Genomic DNA, 14,889 nt, shown 5'->3' with positions numbered 1-14,889 from the left:
AATATAGCGGGCCATAATCAAACAGGGTAAATATAAAAAGATTTTACTTATTTGGACATTATAGAGTTCATAAAAGCACCAAGAGTATGTTCTTACTAATATAGTTTAAAATATTTTATTTGAGAAAGAGGAAAATCACTCAAAGATAAACTATTCATTTAAGAAATGAACTCTTTGAGCACATACTATGGGTAAGGCACTGTTCTAGGCACTAGGGATACAGCAATGAAAAAGATACAAAAATCCCTGCCCTCGTGAAGCTTACATTCTAGTCTGAAAGACAGACAGCAAATATGACAAAACTGATAAATAAAATGAAAGTAATAAGTACTAAGAAGAAAAAGCAGAAAAGGAAGACAGGAAGTATCAGAGGGCCTACCCCAGGGTGGTGGTTCACGACACGATGAGAAGTCCCAGATTCTGCATCTATTTTGAAAGCAGAAACAACAGGATTTGCCGATGGGTTGAACATATGAAGTACTGTCAATTATTCAATGACTAGGAATTCTTAGAGTAAACAGAGTCCCAATTTCCCTTCATCAACATAATTGCCCTAGGAAATAATTCAGCCACTTAACTCATGAAACAATATGAATTCCGCAGATGTTAAGTGATAAAGAGATGGAAATTTTTAAATGCAGTTTTAAAGGGAACAAATATCTTGTGATAAAGCTGAGTGGCAAATCACCTATCAAAGATCCTAAGTAGAGTGACTTCACTTCATTTGATGGACCAATAGCTCACGAATGAATCTTTGAAAATTGAAGACTAACACTTAAAAACAAACTGAAAGTCTATTACTTATAGTTTTTATTCAAAAATAAAGGAAAGGTATTGATTAAATCAATTAGGCTCCTTTAAGGTTATCAAAAGAGGAAACTACTGTAATATTACAAAAATTTCATTTTTAGATCCCTTACACTATATTTCTCTAGGATGCATGTGATATTAATTTGAAAATTAGCATCATATACATATTTAAAAATTATATATGTACATATATTTGAACAATTGAAAACTATATACAATTATTTAAATTTTATATTTACATAAATGAAGGAAGAAAGGGAGGGAGGAAGGACAGAAGAAGGGAAGGAGGGAGGGAGAGAGAAAGGAAGGAAGGAGGGAAGGAAGGAAGGAAGGAAGGAAGGGAGGAAGGAAGGAAGGAAGGAAGGAAGGAAGGAAGGAAGGAAGGAAGGGAGGGAGGGAGGGAGGGAGGGAGGGAGGGAGGGAGGGAGGGAGGAAGGAAGGAAGGGTGGGTCACATTTTTATAAGGATTTGTCAATCTCTTCAGTGTGGTACCAGAGAAATCCACAAGATGGCACTCATATATTTTTCTACCTATGATGCTGAATTAAAAACAGGATTGCTTACACTTTGTATTTCAGACCAGAAAGACTGAATAAATCACAGAAGAAAACACATTTCAAAATTTTCTGTTACCATGGAGAGATAATGCTTTTAAGGTACTCTAACGCACATTCATAGCTTACAAGTAACTTACAATTTTCACTTCCTATTCTAGCAGGTGGTGGAAAGTTAGCATTCATAACCATTATCTGCCAATCAACAGTTTGATAATAGAAAGCTGTAAGTGACCATTGAGAGACCTACAAACTTTTCTATGATGGGATGTGGGATCATTACTTGCTTCTGGTTTATTTCCAATGTTTTTATTGTTTGTTCAACATAGAGAGGTTCCGAAATTAGCAAACATAACTACCATTTTTCAGCTAAGTAAACACGCTCAGAAAGAGTAAGAAATAAGACAGGGTAATTCGCCCAAGAAAGATAAACAACGATAAATGAATCCAGTTTCTTTAACTAGAGAATCAATAATTTATACTTAAATCCTTAAGCAATAAATATAGGTTAAATGAACAAGTTAATTCAAGTCATATTTCAACACATATTTATTGGACACTTCCCATATACCACACACTGTTCCAGGCTCTAAGGGATAAGCGATGTGCAAGATAAAGAATATCCTGCTCTCATGGAACTTGTGTTAGTGGTGATGAGTAGAAAAGAAAAACAAGAAAGGTGTCCGAAATTATAAGAAGTATGAAGAGAATTTATAACTAGGATATGTGATATAGTGTGACTACATGACTACTTTACATTGATTGTTTAAAGGAAAGCCTCTCTGAGGAGGTGACATTTCACTTGACATTTGAATGACAGAAGCTGACAACCATACAGAGATCAGGGGGTGGAGCGATCAAGGCAGAGGGAACATAGCTCATGAAATGATCTTAAGACCAGAACAAGTCGGGCCTATTTGGGGGGCAGAAAGATCTGTATGACTGGAGATGAGTCTACAAGGAGGAGAGCGGGTATGGCATGAGTGTCGAGAGGTAGGCATGAGCCAGGATGGATGGAGAGACGGATGAAAGAATGGATAGAAAGAAGAATACAAGGAGAAAGGAAATGAGCAAGAGCGCTAAGTTCAGGTTAATCAGAGATTCTTTTACATGTTGATCTTTCTGGATGTTTTCTATTAGTCTTCAGTACCTGCCTTAGCAAGTACTGAAGAATGAATATAACCTTTATTATTTGATATTGTAAAAAGGTGCCATTCCTCAGATTATCACTTTAAATATCAATGACCACAGGGTAGTGCTGGAAACAAACAAACAAACAAACACATCTGTAGAAAGTGTAATAAAGCAGGATGAATAGGTGTTACTTTCAAGAGATAGCCAGAAGGTGAATTTTCAATAACACTTGATTTGAGTCTGTTTTATTCTGATGTGCCCCTTTATTCTCAAGGAGTGTAGAAAGATATTCTTAGTTAATTAAAGATTCATATTTGCTGATTCTGATTAATCAATGTTTTCTGGTACCAAAGGGTGATTTAAATAATTCTTAAATTTCTCTTATCTTCTAATATTTACCTGTTGTGTAAGATTTTATTGTAAGCAAGTTTTCAAAAGCAATACATATTTAAGCTATGTTAGAAATGAAACCCAAGCAATTAAACTGTAAATTAAGAGGCCCTCTGCTCTATGTGACCTCACACAAATCAGATCATCAATCAAAACCTCAGTTCCCCCTCTAAAAATGGCATATCTGATTGGTCTACAACTAGAATCTTGACAAAGAGCTTGGATTTTATTGAATAAAAGACTTCTATAAATATAATCTTGATATTTTACTAATGTTAATTGGCTCCAGATTGTAGAGCTGACATTATGCTGACCCTAGGACTACCCTCAGGTCACCCATTCCCAATCAGGAGCTTCTTTGTCTACAAAACTGTTTCAACAACCGCATCACTTAATGGTGGCTTAAATTTGTAAATACTTTCTCTCAGTAATCACAAAGCCATATCCAGAAATATCATTAGTAGCTGTATTTGCATCTATTAAATGTAGATTAAGAGGATTTTATTTTAACAAGGTTTTATTTACCAACTAATTAGAATGACAATTTATTACAAGTATGAAAATAATTAACTTAGAATTATTCAAGTAGTGCAGTTCTTCTGGTTGTAAGATAAAAATAAAATCATTCTCCCACTCAATCAATGGGCCTTGTTTGGAACAGGTACTTATATCAGACATTGTTATTAATTTCACATATTCACCTACTCTTTATTTTCCCAGACATTTGAATTCTAGTGCTGTTTATTTCATAAAGGCCTTTTAAAGACAAATTCACTCTGTATCAAAAGCAGTTGTTTAAATCAGCATTCAATTCTGACTGCTTTGCTCTTGATACTTTTCATAGCAGCAGCTGGGAGAGCACTTTACCATCAGTCATGGCTTTTTTTTTGTTTGTTTCCTCTAATCAAAGTATATGTTCTACAATAAGCATTGCCCTGCAAATTTTTTTCCTCATGTTTGATAAATGTGATCTACATATAATTAACAACAAACAGATAAAATCCTGTTTCTCCCTTTTAAAGCAGGGGAAAGTTATTACTTGATTTCCGTCGTGTAGCAGTCAATGCTGTCTTGATATTAGTCTTTTGCCAAGTGTCAGGAAAATAACAAATAAAGCTTCTTTACTGCTATGATGATTTGACCATTAGCAAACCAAGAAGAAACTTACTTAACTTGAAAATATAATGTTTAGAAAGCACAACAGAAACTGACTATACATTCCAACCTCAAATGTTTTCAAAGATAACTTCATCCTTTTCATTCTTACATTTAAAAATATCTATTGTCTTAAGATAAAAGAGCCACAAAACCCCAAGATGTAATCCCTGCTTCGGGCTAATGACAAAAAATATTTTTTATTTTTAGTTCACATCCTGAAAAAAATTCCCTTGACAGAAAATGTTCTGAACTAGATTCTGAGAGGCAAACATTTCCTTTACTAAAGTTTTTCCGGATGACAAAAGGAGAGAAGAGGGGTCAAAAAAGAAACGTAAAAGTTCACCTAAAATAGATCAGCTTCAAATGTTAAAATACTTTTTAGTACATTAAACAGCTTTTAAATTTCAAATTTTATACTATAAATACTTGAATCACAGAACACCTTACCCTGATACACCCGGCATTAAAATAGTCTCATATTTATTTCTAATCATGTCACTGAACTGCTACTGTTTCCTGGGCTGCAAATAAATGATTTATTCATTATAGTGTGACACAGTTATGTATGATTGATTGGTATAAAATAGAAAGGGACTTTGTCCTCCACAGGAGTTTTGAACAGGGCCTGTCCAGTGCATGCTGTCTGTCCATCTGGAGCTACCCAGCTAAATTACTGCTTGCCCTTCTGGTAATGGACTCAGTGGATTTTTCACAGCATAATTTCCATTCTGCAAAAAATTACTAATCCCAATTGATTCTGTTTTAAGGCATTTCTAGATTCCAATTCATTATAATACAACGACTTCTACCTTACCTTAGCCTTTTCAGAATCTCATCACGGTTTTTCAAGTTCCAAGAAAAAAAAGGCAGGCAGGCAATTTTTGTTTGTTTGTTTGTTTCTTTGAAAAAAGAAACTACTACTATTGACAAAACAATGATAGAATAGAAATCATTCTGACTGTAAATACCTTAAAGCTTTTCTTTACTTTTCCTCCCATTTCAATAATTAGGCCAGGGAAGGAAGAAAGGAATTTCTAGGCCAGTGGTCATGCTCCACATCCTATGATTTTGTCGCTGTTTTTCCCTTAGCGTAATAGCTCCATTAATCAGCAGAAAATTTTGCAGCAAACTATCTATACATTTTAATATTATCCTCAGTGGAGTACTGAGAGTTATAAAGTTGCTTCTCAAAGAACTTGAGTTACATTAAAGAACTATGGTGGCAAGCCACAAACCTCAGAGCAGTATCAGTGTTACTTTGGGTTAGTTTGCATTTTGATCATAGTTAAGCATACGGAAAATTTAATGACTTTACTTAATGAATGGACATTCGTTGAAAAAATGCCTTTCTGTATAGCCAAAGTCTTACTTCCAGAGTAACTGAATTCAGTCTGAGACATATTTTTACCCAGATAAGTTCAGTTAATTTTCCTACTTATGAGTTTTATGACTAATTCTTAAAAAAAAAACCTAAAAAAAGACTTAATCTACTCCTAATATTTTATCTTGATGTGCAGTTTAGTTTCACACACTGTGATTTCTATCGATTGCTGTATTTCCTTTGTTACAGATAACTTGTTCCTTTAATTACATTGATTCTAATAGTTCAGTTATTTTGGCTGGTATCATACGGATACTGCTTTCTATTACTCTACTATGCAGTGCTAAAATAATTATTTGATTATACGAAAATGAGTTTAAATCTTAAATTATGCATTTTAAGCATTTTAAAATAATAAATGTACTGAACCTTCAGTTTTATTCTCAAATTCAATGCATTTGAATACTGATTCTGTTACTGAATATTTAATCTAGATATTCTATATGACACACATGTGAAAGAACAGTTGTATCGGTAGCAGTTTATTCTGCATATATGCCATTGTGTTAGTAATTCAAATAGGTGCCCGATCTCTAGTTCGCATTAATATTTTAGCTACGAAACCAATAATGGGCAAAAATTACTGGTAAGTGGAAAAGGCTTTATGTGTAAATTCTGCATATTAAATATATATAACAATAGAGATTCACAGGACTTAGAATGCGGGTAGACAAATAGACTAAAATAAGACAGAACTGAGGTCATGACAAATCCCAATAACCATTTCCCACTCTGTATTTGCATATAAAATAGATTGCAAATTCTCTGCCACCATTCATTTTTTTCTTCCTAAGCAAAAATAATTGATTACTAATTTCAATATTAAAAAAATAAAATTAGAAATTACCTTTGAAAATTGCAAATTATTTAAACACATGGCAATTGCTATATATCCTGAAGGAGAGTGTTTCAACTTTCCTAATTTCTGAAAAATGAGGGTGTTAACATATACAAAAAAAGCTATGTCTAAATAAGACTTGCTCTGAAATAAGACTTGCTGAGGCTCTGCTCTGAGATTTAGATAAACCTAAGTATTCTACCTTAACATTAATAGATAAATGAATTCAACTACAACCACAAAAGAAAGCATGGTTCTAACATTAGCCCTCAGTATTTTGAAATATATCCCCAAGTAAGTTTTCTTCCTTTCCCTAACCTACTCCAATCTAGGGCCTTGTTGAATTGTTGCAATACACTTTTATTTTTATTTGTGATTTTTAAAAATTTCCAGAGGTTATTGGGGAACAGGTGGTATTTGGTTATAAGTTCTTCAGTGGTGATTTGTGAGATTTTGGTGCACCCATCACCTAAGCAGTATACACTGCACCCAATTTGTAGGCTTTTATCCCTCACCCCCTTCCTACTCTTTCCCCGAGTCCCCAAAGTCCATTGTCTTACTCTTATGCCTTTGCATTCTCATAGCTTAGCTCCCACTTATGAGTGAGAACATACTGTGCTTGGTTTTCCATTCCTGAGTTACTTCACTTAGAATAATATTCTCCAGTCTCATCCAGGTCATTGTGAATGGCATTAATTCATTCCTTTTTAGGCTGAGTAGTATTCCATCATATATATATATATATATATTCCACAGTTTCTTTATCCACTTGTTGACTGATGGGCTGGTTCCACATTTTTGCAATTGCGAATTGTGCTGCTATAAACATGCATGTGCAAGTATCTTTTTCATATAATGACTTCAGGAGTAGCTATTCTTATATCAGTCAATACACTTTTAGACAATAGACTTTCTGTCTAGTCAGAAATGGTAACAGCAGAAAGATAAGTGATGTTGGAAATTTGGTAGCAACACTAAGTATGATCTAACCCTAACTACACTGTTTGCAGTTGCAGTGTTTCAGGCGACCAGAGAAAATGAATCCTGATGGCTGTTAAGGAGATTATATACCTCATTATCCACTGGGGATTCATATCTCCATGGATAATTTGTTTCCTTATAACCAACATTGGCATTAACCAGAAAATGGCTTCAGGTGCCCCAGACTTTATGGGCACACAGTGAAAAGTAGGAAAACTTTTACACATGAAGGTCCTCAGAGGAACTCTGTCAACAGACATTTTATGATTAGAGAAGAATTACAATGAAAGCAAGCACCTTTGTTAGTGGAAGAGGCACCAACATAACTGGGCCAATAAACTGAATGTTTCTTCCTATGTGTGTTTCATTGGACCCAAGGTAAGCTACAACAAAAAAATGAAAAGTATAGTGTATCAGTCCGTTCTTGCATTGCTATGAAGAAATACCTGAGACTGGGTGATTTATAAAGAACGCAGGTTTATTTGTCCCATGGTTCCACAGGCTGTACAGGAAGCATACTGACTTCTACTTTTAGAGAGGCCTCAGGAAGTTTCCAATCATGACTGAAGGCAAAGCGGGTGTGAGACATCTCATATGGTGGCAGCAGGAGCAAAGTGGATTAAGTGCTATACACTAATAACCAGATCTCAGGAGAACTCACTCACTATGGCAAGGACAGTACCAAGAAGAATGGTGCTAAGGTATTCATGAGAAACCCACCCCCGTGATCCAGTCACTTCCTATTAGGGCCCACCTCCAACAGTGGGGATCACAATTCAACGTGAGATTTGGGCGTGGACACAGATCCAAACCAAATCATATAGATTAGAAAGAATAGGACAGCTTGAGGTTCAGGGGCATATAAGAAGCCTGGGAGCACAGTATCTACTTCTTCTCCTTTTCCTTCCTTTTAGAAACAAAATCAAACCACAGAAGAACTCTTAAAATTTGAGTAACAAGACAAAAATTACCTTAAAGGGCTAACACACCATTTCTAGATATTAACAATTTGAATATTTTAAACCTCGTATTTTCCACAAGGATCTGTTGTAACATGTACCATTCACATATGTATCACTAAGATTTGATTCTAAGATATTCTGATCAAATCTCAGATGGCTGATCAATTCTCTGTAAGTTATTTGCTTTCCTGAAGATATTTCTGTGCCAATGTCTGAAAAGAAAACATAGTAATTACTCACGAGGAAAAGTAAATTCTTAATAAAAGAACTACATAAAATGTACCTAAATTTAATATGACAGTAAATTCTGGGCATTTCTTAATTATATTTTTGAATGCTTCTATAAAAAATATAAATTCGAACATAACTTATTGAAACATTTTTGAACAAGAAAATGGTTACATAAAATAAACACGTAACAACATGCAATGTATCAAATTAAAACTACATTTTAAGACAGTTTAAAGCTATTCGTGCCTTTCACTAAAATAGAGTATAGCAAATACTGTGTTCATTTTATAAACAACCAAAGAAAGAGGTTAAAGCAATTTAAAGTGCTCCTACACAATCTGAAAATACGTTTCCAATAATTGAATTCAAGGTTTTTGAGATCATACAAATATGCAATAAGAAAGTTTTAGGATCAAATATAGTAAAAGTATAATTTATGCCTATCAAAAACAAAAAGCTTTTAAGGCATTATGATAGTTAAATTTCCTTCAGTGCATTAATCCTCTAATAACAGTTTCAGTCAAGGAAATGTTATGAGGTCAGATCTGAAGTTTTTTTAACTTAGTTTGAAATCATACATATTCTCTTTGAATATAATTTGCTTCGTGTAGCACCTAACTCTCCAGGAACTCAAAACACTTCATAGATTTATATCCTGATCTTAGTTATCTTCATTACTGCTTTTTTGTTTTTTGTAGCGGGATGAAACACTAGTTCAGTGATTTGTACACCAGTAAAACCAGTCTTACCAGTAGGTAAAAAAATGCTGAACAAAAGTTAAACAATCAATGATAACTTACCAACTCTAAAAATTCTATTTCTGTTTGGAGAGCTTCATAAACACTTTCCATGTCATCTTCCTTATAAAGTTCTAATTCTTTTTTAAGTCTATTTTAAAAGAAAATTTCACCTATTAGTTTAATAATAAACTGTAATTTTATTACTGTACAGAGAGGGACAAGCTTATAGCTTCTATAATCAGAATTTCAAGACTAAATAATTTGCATATTTTAATTGTCTATAATTCCATGAAGACTATATAAAATTTTGTGGTAAAAATTTTCATAAAGAAATTAAGGTAGACTAATAGACATTTAATATTTTTGTTGTTGTTGTTTTTTGAGAGGGAGTCTTGCTCTGTCATCCACACTGGAGTACAGTGGTGTGACCTCTACTCACTGCAACCTCTGCCTCCTGGGTTCAAGCACTTCTCCTGCCTCAGCCTCCCGAGTAGCTAGGATTACAGGCACCTGCCACCACACTCAGCTAATTTTTGTACTTTTAGTAGAGATGGGGTTTTGCCATGTTGGCTAGGCTAGTCTTGAACTCCTGACCTCAAGTGATCCATCTGCCTGAACCTCCCAAAGTGCTGGGATTACAAGCATGAGCCACCATGCCCAGCCGACATTTAATAATTTTATCATAACTAAAAGAGCAACATGAGCTGGTGGATAGCAAATATATAGTACTATGTCTTAACATCTGTTTGAGTCCTGGCCACTAGCAAACTGAATAAGCTTAGTTGAAACATTTAGCTTCTCTGAACCTCACCTGAAAACTTTTAAGTGTAGGAAAAAAAATGACCCTTGAGCTTTCTTCTTGATGTAAAATTAAACTATAACTTTATAATATACATGCATAATTAAAATATACCTTAATTTGGGAGTGAGAAAGCAACATCTTTCTTTTCCCCAATTAAGTTTCCTTTCTCCAATTAAGTCTTTAATTTTTTGAATATTTTGAATTTTTTAACATGTAAAAGCACATAAATTTTATTAACATGCATTGGGAATCACAAAAGAAAAGGTTGGTTAGAACTGAAGAGGTTAGATTCAGGTTTATTACCCTCTTAATGAAGGAAAGAGGGTTTGGAGTTGGTAAAGTTTACGAGACTGTCGTTTGACATGATCAAACCAAAATGGAGTTTCTGGAGCTAGGTGCCACGTGATCTATCTTGAAAATGGGTCAGTTTCCCAAAAAATAGGAGATTCATAGCAAACAATCTAAAGTGCTTGAACCAACATAAGGCAGTCTCCTCTGAATTATGACGGTAAGAAATGAACTTTGAAATGATTCTAGAAAAATCCAATTAAATGTTTATACTGTTTTTTTTTGTATCTTTGGTTTTTCTTTTTTATCAGACTTTTAAAGGAACTACACTATATGGAAATATATGGGTGTAGTAATGGAAGATAAGGGCTATTTTTATTAAAATCTATTTATGCATACTCATCTTGGTATTGGCTCTGTCTTCAATGGTAACAGTAATTCCTCTCTCCCTGGTATTAGAGTGTCACCCTTCTCATGCCTTACTTTTAAGCAGATAGAGCCTAAAAGGGTAGATAATTTTTCCTGTATTTATTGAATATCAATTGCCAAGATAATCCTTAAGAAAATGTGGCATAATTTCAGGGTGGTATATTCTGGTCCCTTCAAAGCAGCTCCGATAGGCAATAGAAACAATAAGTTTAAACAAAGAGTCAACAATTGTACTAATATCATACAAGTTTGATGAGTACAAATGTGCTCTGGAAATTTATTGCCAAATCAGCATGGACTTTGAGGAGTTTTTTAAAAATTATTTTATGCCTGTATTTAATGTGGAAAATAGTAAAAATAAGTCTTCCATTTTTGCCATTATGACTAACGTTTTTTCCTGAAAAGAAAAACATAAAAGCTAGGAGCTGTGATTGAAGAGGTACAAAGCTAGAGGCTGGAATTGGGCAGCTAGGAGGTTAAAGCTGCCCTGAGAGGAGATATGAGGAACATTGCTCTCCCAAACCTAAGCAACTCCTGGGCCAGCAACAAGGTGAGAAATATAGATCGACTTGAACCTTTGCTGAGCCCTGACCCTCAAGGGGAAGCGGAAGGAGTTGTAAGATCAGTGGCATTTCCTGGATACCAGCAGATGCAAAAGAAAAATCTCTATGACTGCACAGTATTCCATGGTGTGTATGTGCCACATTTTCTTTATCCAGCCTATCATTGATGGGCATTTGGGTTGGTTCCAAGTCTTTGCTATTGTGAAGAGTGCCACAATAAACATATGTGTGATGTGTCCTTATAATAGAATTATTTATAATCATTTATAATCCTTTGAGTATATACCCAGTAATGGGATTGCTGGGTCAAATGGTATTTCTAGTTCTAGATCCTTGAGGAATCGCCATACTGTCTTCCACAATGGTTGAACTAATTTACACTCCCACTGACAGTGTAAAAGTGTTCCTATTTCTCCACATCCTCTCCAGCATCTGTTTCCTGACTTTTAATGATCACCATTCTAACTGGTGTGAGATAGTATCCCGTTGTGGTTTTGATTTGCATTTCTGTAATGACCAGTGATAATGAGCTTTTTTTCATATGTTTCTTGGCTGCATAAATGTCTTCTTTTGAGAAGTATCTGTTCATATCCTTGGCCCACTTTTTGATGGGGTTGTTTTTTTCTTCTAAATTTAAGTTCTTTATAGATTCTGGATATTAGCCCTTTGTCAGCTGGGATGAGTTCATGTCCTTTGCAGGGACATGGATGAAGCTGGAAACCATCATTCTCAGCACACTAGCACAAGAACAGAAAACCAAACACCACATGTTCTCACCCATAAGTGGGAGCTGAACAATGAGAACATGTGGACACAGGGAGGCGAACATCACACACCAGGGCCTGTCAGGGGTTGGGGGGCTAGGGGAGAGACAGCATTAGGGGAAACACCTAATGTAGATGACGGGTTGATGGATGCAGCAAACCACCATGGCACGTGTATACCTATATAACAAACCTGCATGTTCTGCACATGTACCCCAGAACCTAAAAGTATAATAATAAGAAGAAAATATTCTCTAAAGGAAACCTTAACAAATTTAGACCCACAGGCCTCTCATAGATTGAGAACAATGAGTTTGCAGCAAAATTTCGTGAAGCACCCAACAAGGAAAGCCATTATAAAGTAAAAGCAGAGACACGAAGCAATAGATTACACCCAGGTTATTCACAAAACTACAGATTATTCACAAAATAAAATGTCCAATGGCTAATAAAAATAGGAAATGGTATTAAATTTCACTCTAAATCCAGGAAATACAAAGAAAAGCATAAGGAAATACCATTAAACATTCACCAGAATAACTAAAATGAAAGATAGGCAATATCAGGTATTGATAAGGATATGAAGAAACTACAACTTCCAGACCACTAGCACAGGATATTGCTTTCCATTCTTTTTTAACCTATCTACATCTTTATATTTAAAGTGGGTTTCTTGTGGAAACCATATATTTGTGTCTTACTCTTTTATCTAATGTAATAATCTTTTACTTGGTATATTTAGACCATTTTCATTTACTATAGTTATTCATATGGCTGAATTTAAAATATAAGATTTTTCTAATCATTTTCTATTTGTTCTATCTGTGCTTTGCTCTTTTCATTCCCTCTCTTTCTACCTGCTTTTGGATTTAATAATTGCATTTTATCTCCTCTATTGACTTATTATTTATACTTACTGTAGTCCCCCTTTATCCATGGGGGCTACATGCTCCAATACTCTCAGTGGATACCTGAAACTGTAGACAGTAATGAACCCTCTATATGCTATGATTTTGCCTATACATCTATACCTATGATAAACTGTAATTTATAAATTAGGCACAGAAAGGGATTATTAATACCTAATAATAAAATAGAACAATTATGACAATATACTATACTAAAAGCTATATGAATGTAGTCTCTTTCTCTCAAGATATCTTATTGCACTGTAGATCTTAGCAACCTCAGCATACAGTTTTTTTCCTTTCCTTATTAAGTCAAAAACTTTCATCTTTTCACTTACAGGAAGCACTTTACACCTTCTTTTGGGCATATATGCATTGCCAGCATCACTACTCCTGTGATTTGGGCCCATCATTAAGTGCAATAAGGGTTACCACAAAGACTGTGATTGCACAACAGTCGATATGATAACTCAGATGGCTACGAAGTGACTAGCATGCAGGTAGCATATACAGTGCAGATACACTGGACAAAGGGATGATTTACGTCCACGGCAGAATGGAGCAGAACTGCACAGGAGTTCATCATGCTACTCAGAATGGTGTGCAATTTAGAATTGTTTATTTATGAAATTTTTCATTTAATATTTTGGAACCATGGGTGAATGTGGGTAACTGGAACTGCGGAAAGAAACTGCAAATAAGGGGGGACTACTGTATTTTTTAAAAGTTGTAATGCTTGCATTTGGGTTAACACACATCTTCACTTTATTGCTGTATACTTTCAAATAGTATAACACTGCTTTACTTGGCCGGACCACAGTGGCTCATGCCTGTAATATCAGGACTTTGGGAGGCCAAGGTGGGCAGATCACTTGAAGCCAGGAGTTGAAGACTGACCTGGCCAACATGGGGAAAACCCGTCTCTACTAAAAATTCAAAAATTAGCCGGGTGTGGTGGCACATGCCTGTAATCCCAGCTACTAAGGTGGCTGAGGCATGAGAATAGCTTGAACCCCACAGGCGGAGGTTGCAGTGAGCCAAGGTCATGCCACTGCACTCCAGTCTGGGTGACAAAGAGAGACTCTGCCTCAAAAAAATAAAAATAAAATAACACTTGCTACACTTACAGGATAAGAAACTTAAAACAGTTTATTTCCAATTTCTCCCTCCCATTTTTTGTTCGATCACCATCACACATTTTTCTTTTTACATATGCTATAAACCTAAAATATATTCCTTTTTGCTTTTATCATTTATTTGTTACATCAATTAAAAGTGAAAAAGGGGCCTTTATATTTACCTTTTCATTTTCAATTTTATATTTATCTTCATTATCTTTAATTAATTAATTTTTAAGTAGAGATGGGGTCTCTCTATGTTGCCTAGGGTGTTCTCAAACTCCGGAGCTCGAACTCCTGAGCTCAAGCTATCTGCCCACTTCAGCCTCTCAAAGTACAGGGATGAGAGGTGTGAGCCACCATGCCCAGCCTATTTGAACCATTTCTGAAGTTTTATTATTTCTTTGCATAGCTCCAAATTTCTATCTGGTATAGTCCTTCTTTCTGAAAAACTTACACAGCCCTTTTTTGTAATGTAGTCCGTTGGCAAGAAATTCAATCAACTTGAGTTTGTCTAAAAATATCTGTATTTGCCTCCATTTGTGAAGGAGATTTCACTGACAATTCTGAACTGGCAGCTCGTACTTTCACTCTTTAGGATGTCATTCCCTTGTCTTTTGGTTTTCATGATTTCTGATGAGAAGTCTTCTATATTTATTATCTTCATTCCTTTGTATATATAATGTGTCTTTTTGTCTTTTCTCCTTCTGCCTTCCTTCCAGATTTTCTCTTGATCTTTGTTTTTCAGAGGTTCGAATGTGATGTGTATAGATGTTTGCCTTTTTTCTTTAATGCTGCTTGGGGCTCTCTGAGCTTCTTGTATCTGTGCTCTAAAGTA

The 14,889-nt window shown here is 35.0% G+C and overlaps 1 protein-coding gene across 3 annotated transcripts in view; it reads right to left on the bottom strand.

Annotated features, from left to right (window-relative positions):
* Nucleotides 1-7,705: 7,705 nt before the first annotated feature.
* CCDC172 (coiled-coil domain containing 172) overlaps nt 7,706-14,889 on the bottom strand; it is a 62,047-nt gene continuing 54,863 nt past the window's right edge. For all 3 annotated transcript variants that reach the window (XM_050803168.1, XM_050803170.1, XM_050803169.1), the window contains 2 exons: nt 9,240-9,327; nt 7,706-8,420 (listed from right to left, as the gene is read on the bottom strand). In XM_050803168.1, the coding sequence (XP_050659125.1) occupies nt 8,385-8,420; nt 9,240-9,327 (124 nt within the window). In that variant the 3' untranslated portion in view covers nt 7,706-8,384. The remainder of the gene's footprint in view (nt 8,421-9,239; nt 9,328-14,889) is intronic.

This window comes from Macaca thibetana, chromosome 9 (assembly GCF_024542745.1).
Source record: "Macaca thibetana thibetana isolate TM-01 chromosome 9, ASM2454274v1, whole genome shotgun sequence".
Classification (NCBI taxonomy): domain Eukaryota; kingdom Metazoa; phylum Chordata; class Mammalia; order Primates; family Cercopithecidae; genus Macaca; species Macaca thibetana.
Note: the sequence above shows the minus strand (reverse complement) of the source record. Positions and strands in the feature narration are given on the sequence as shown.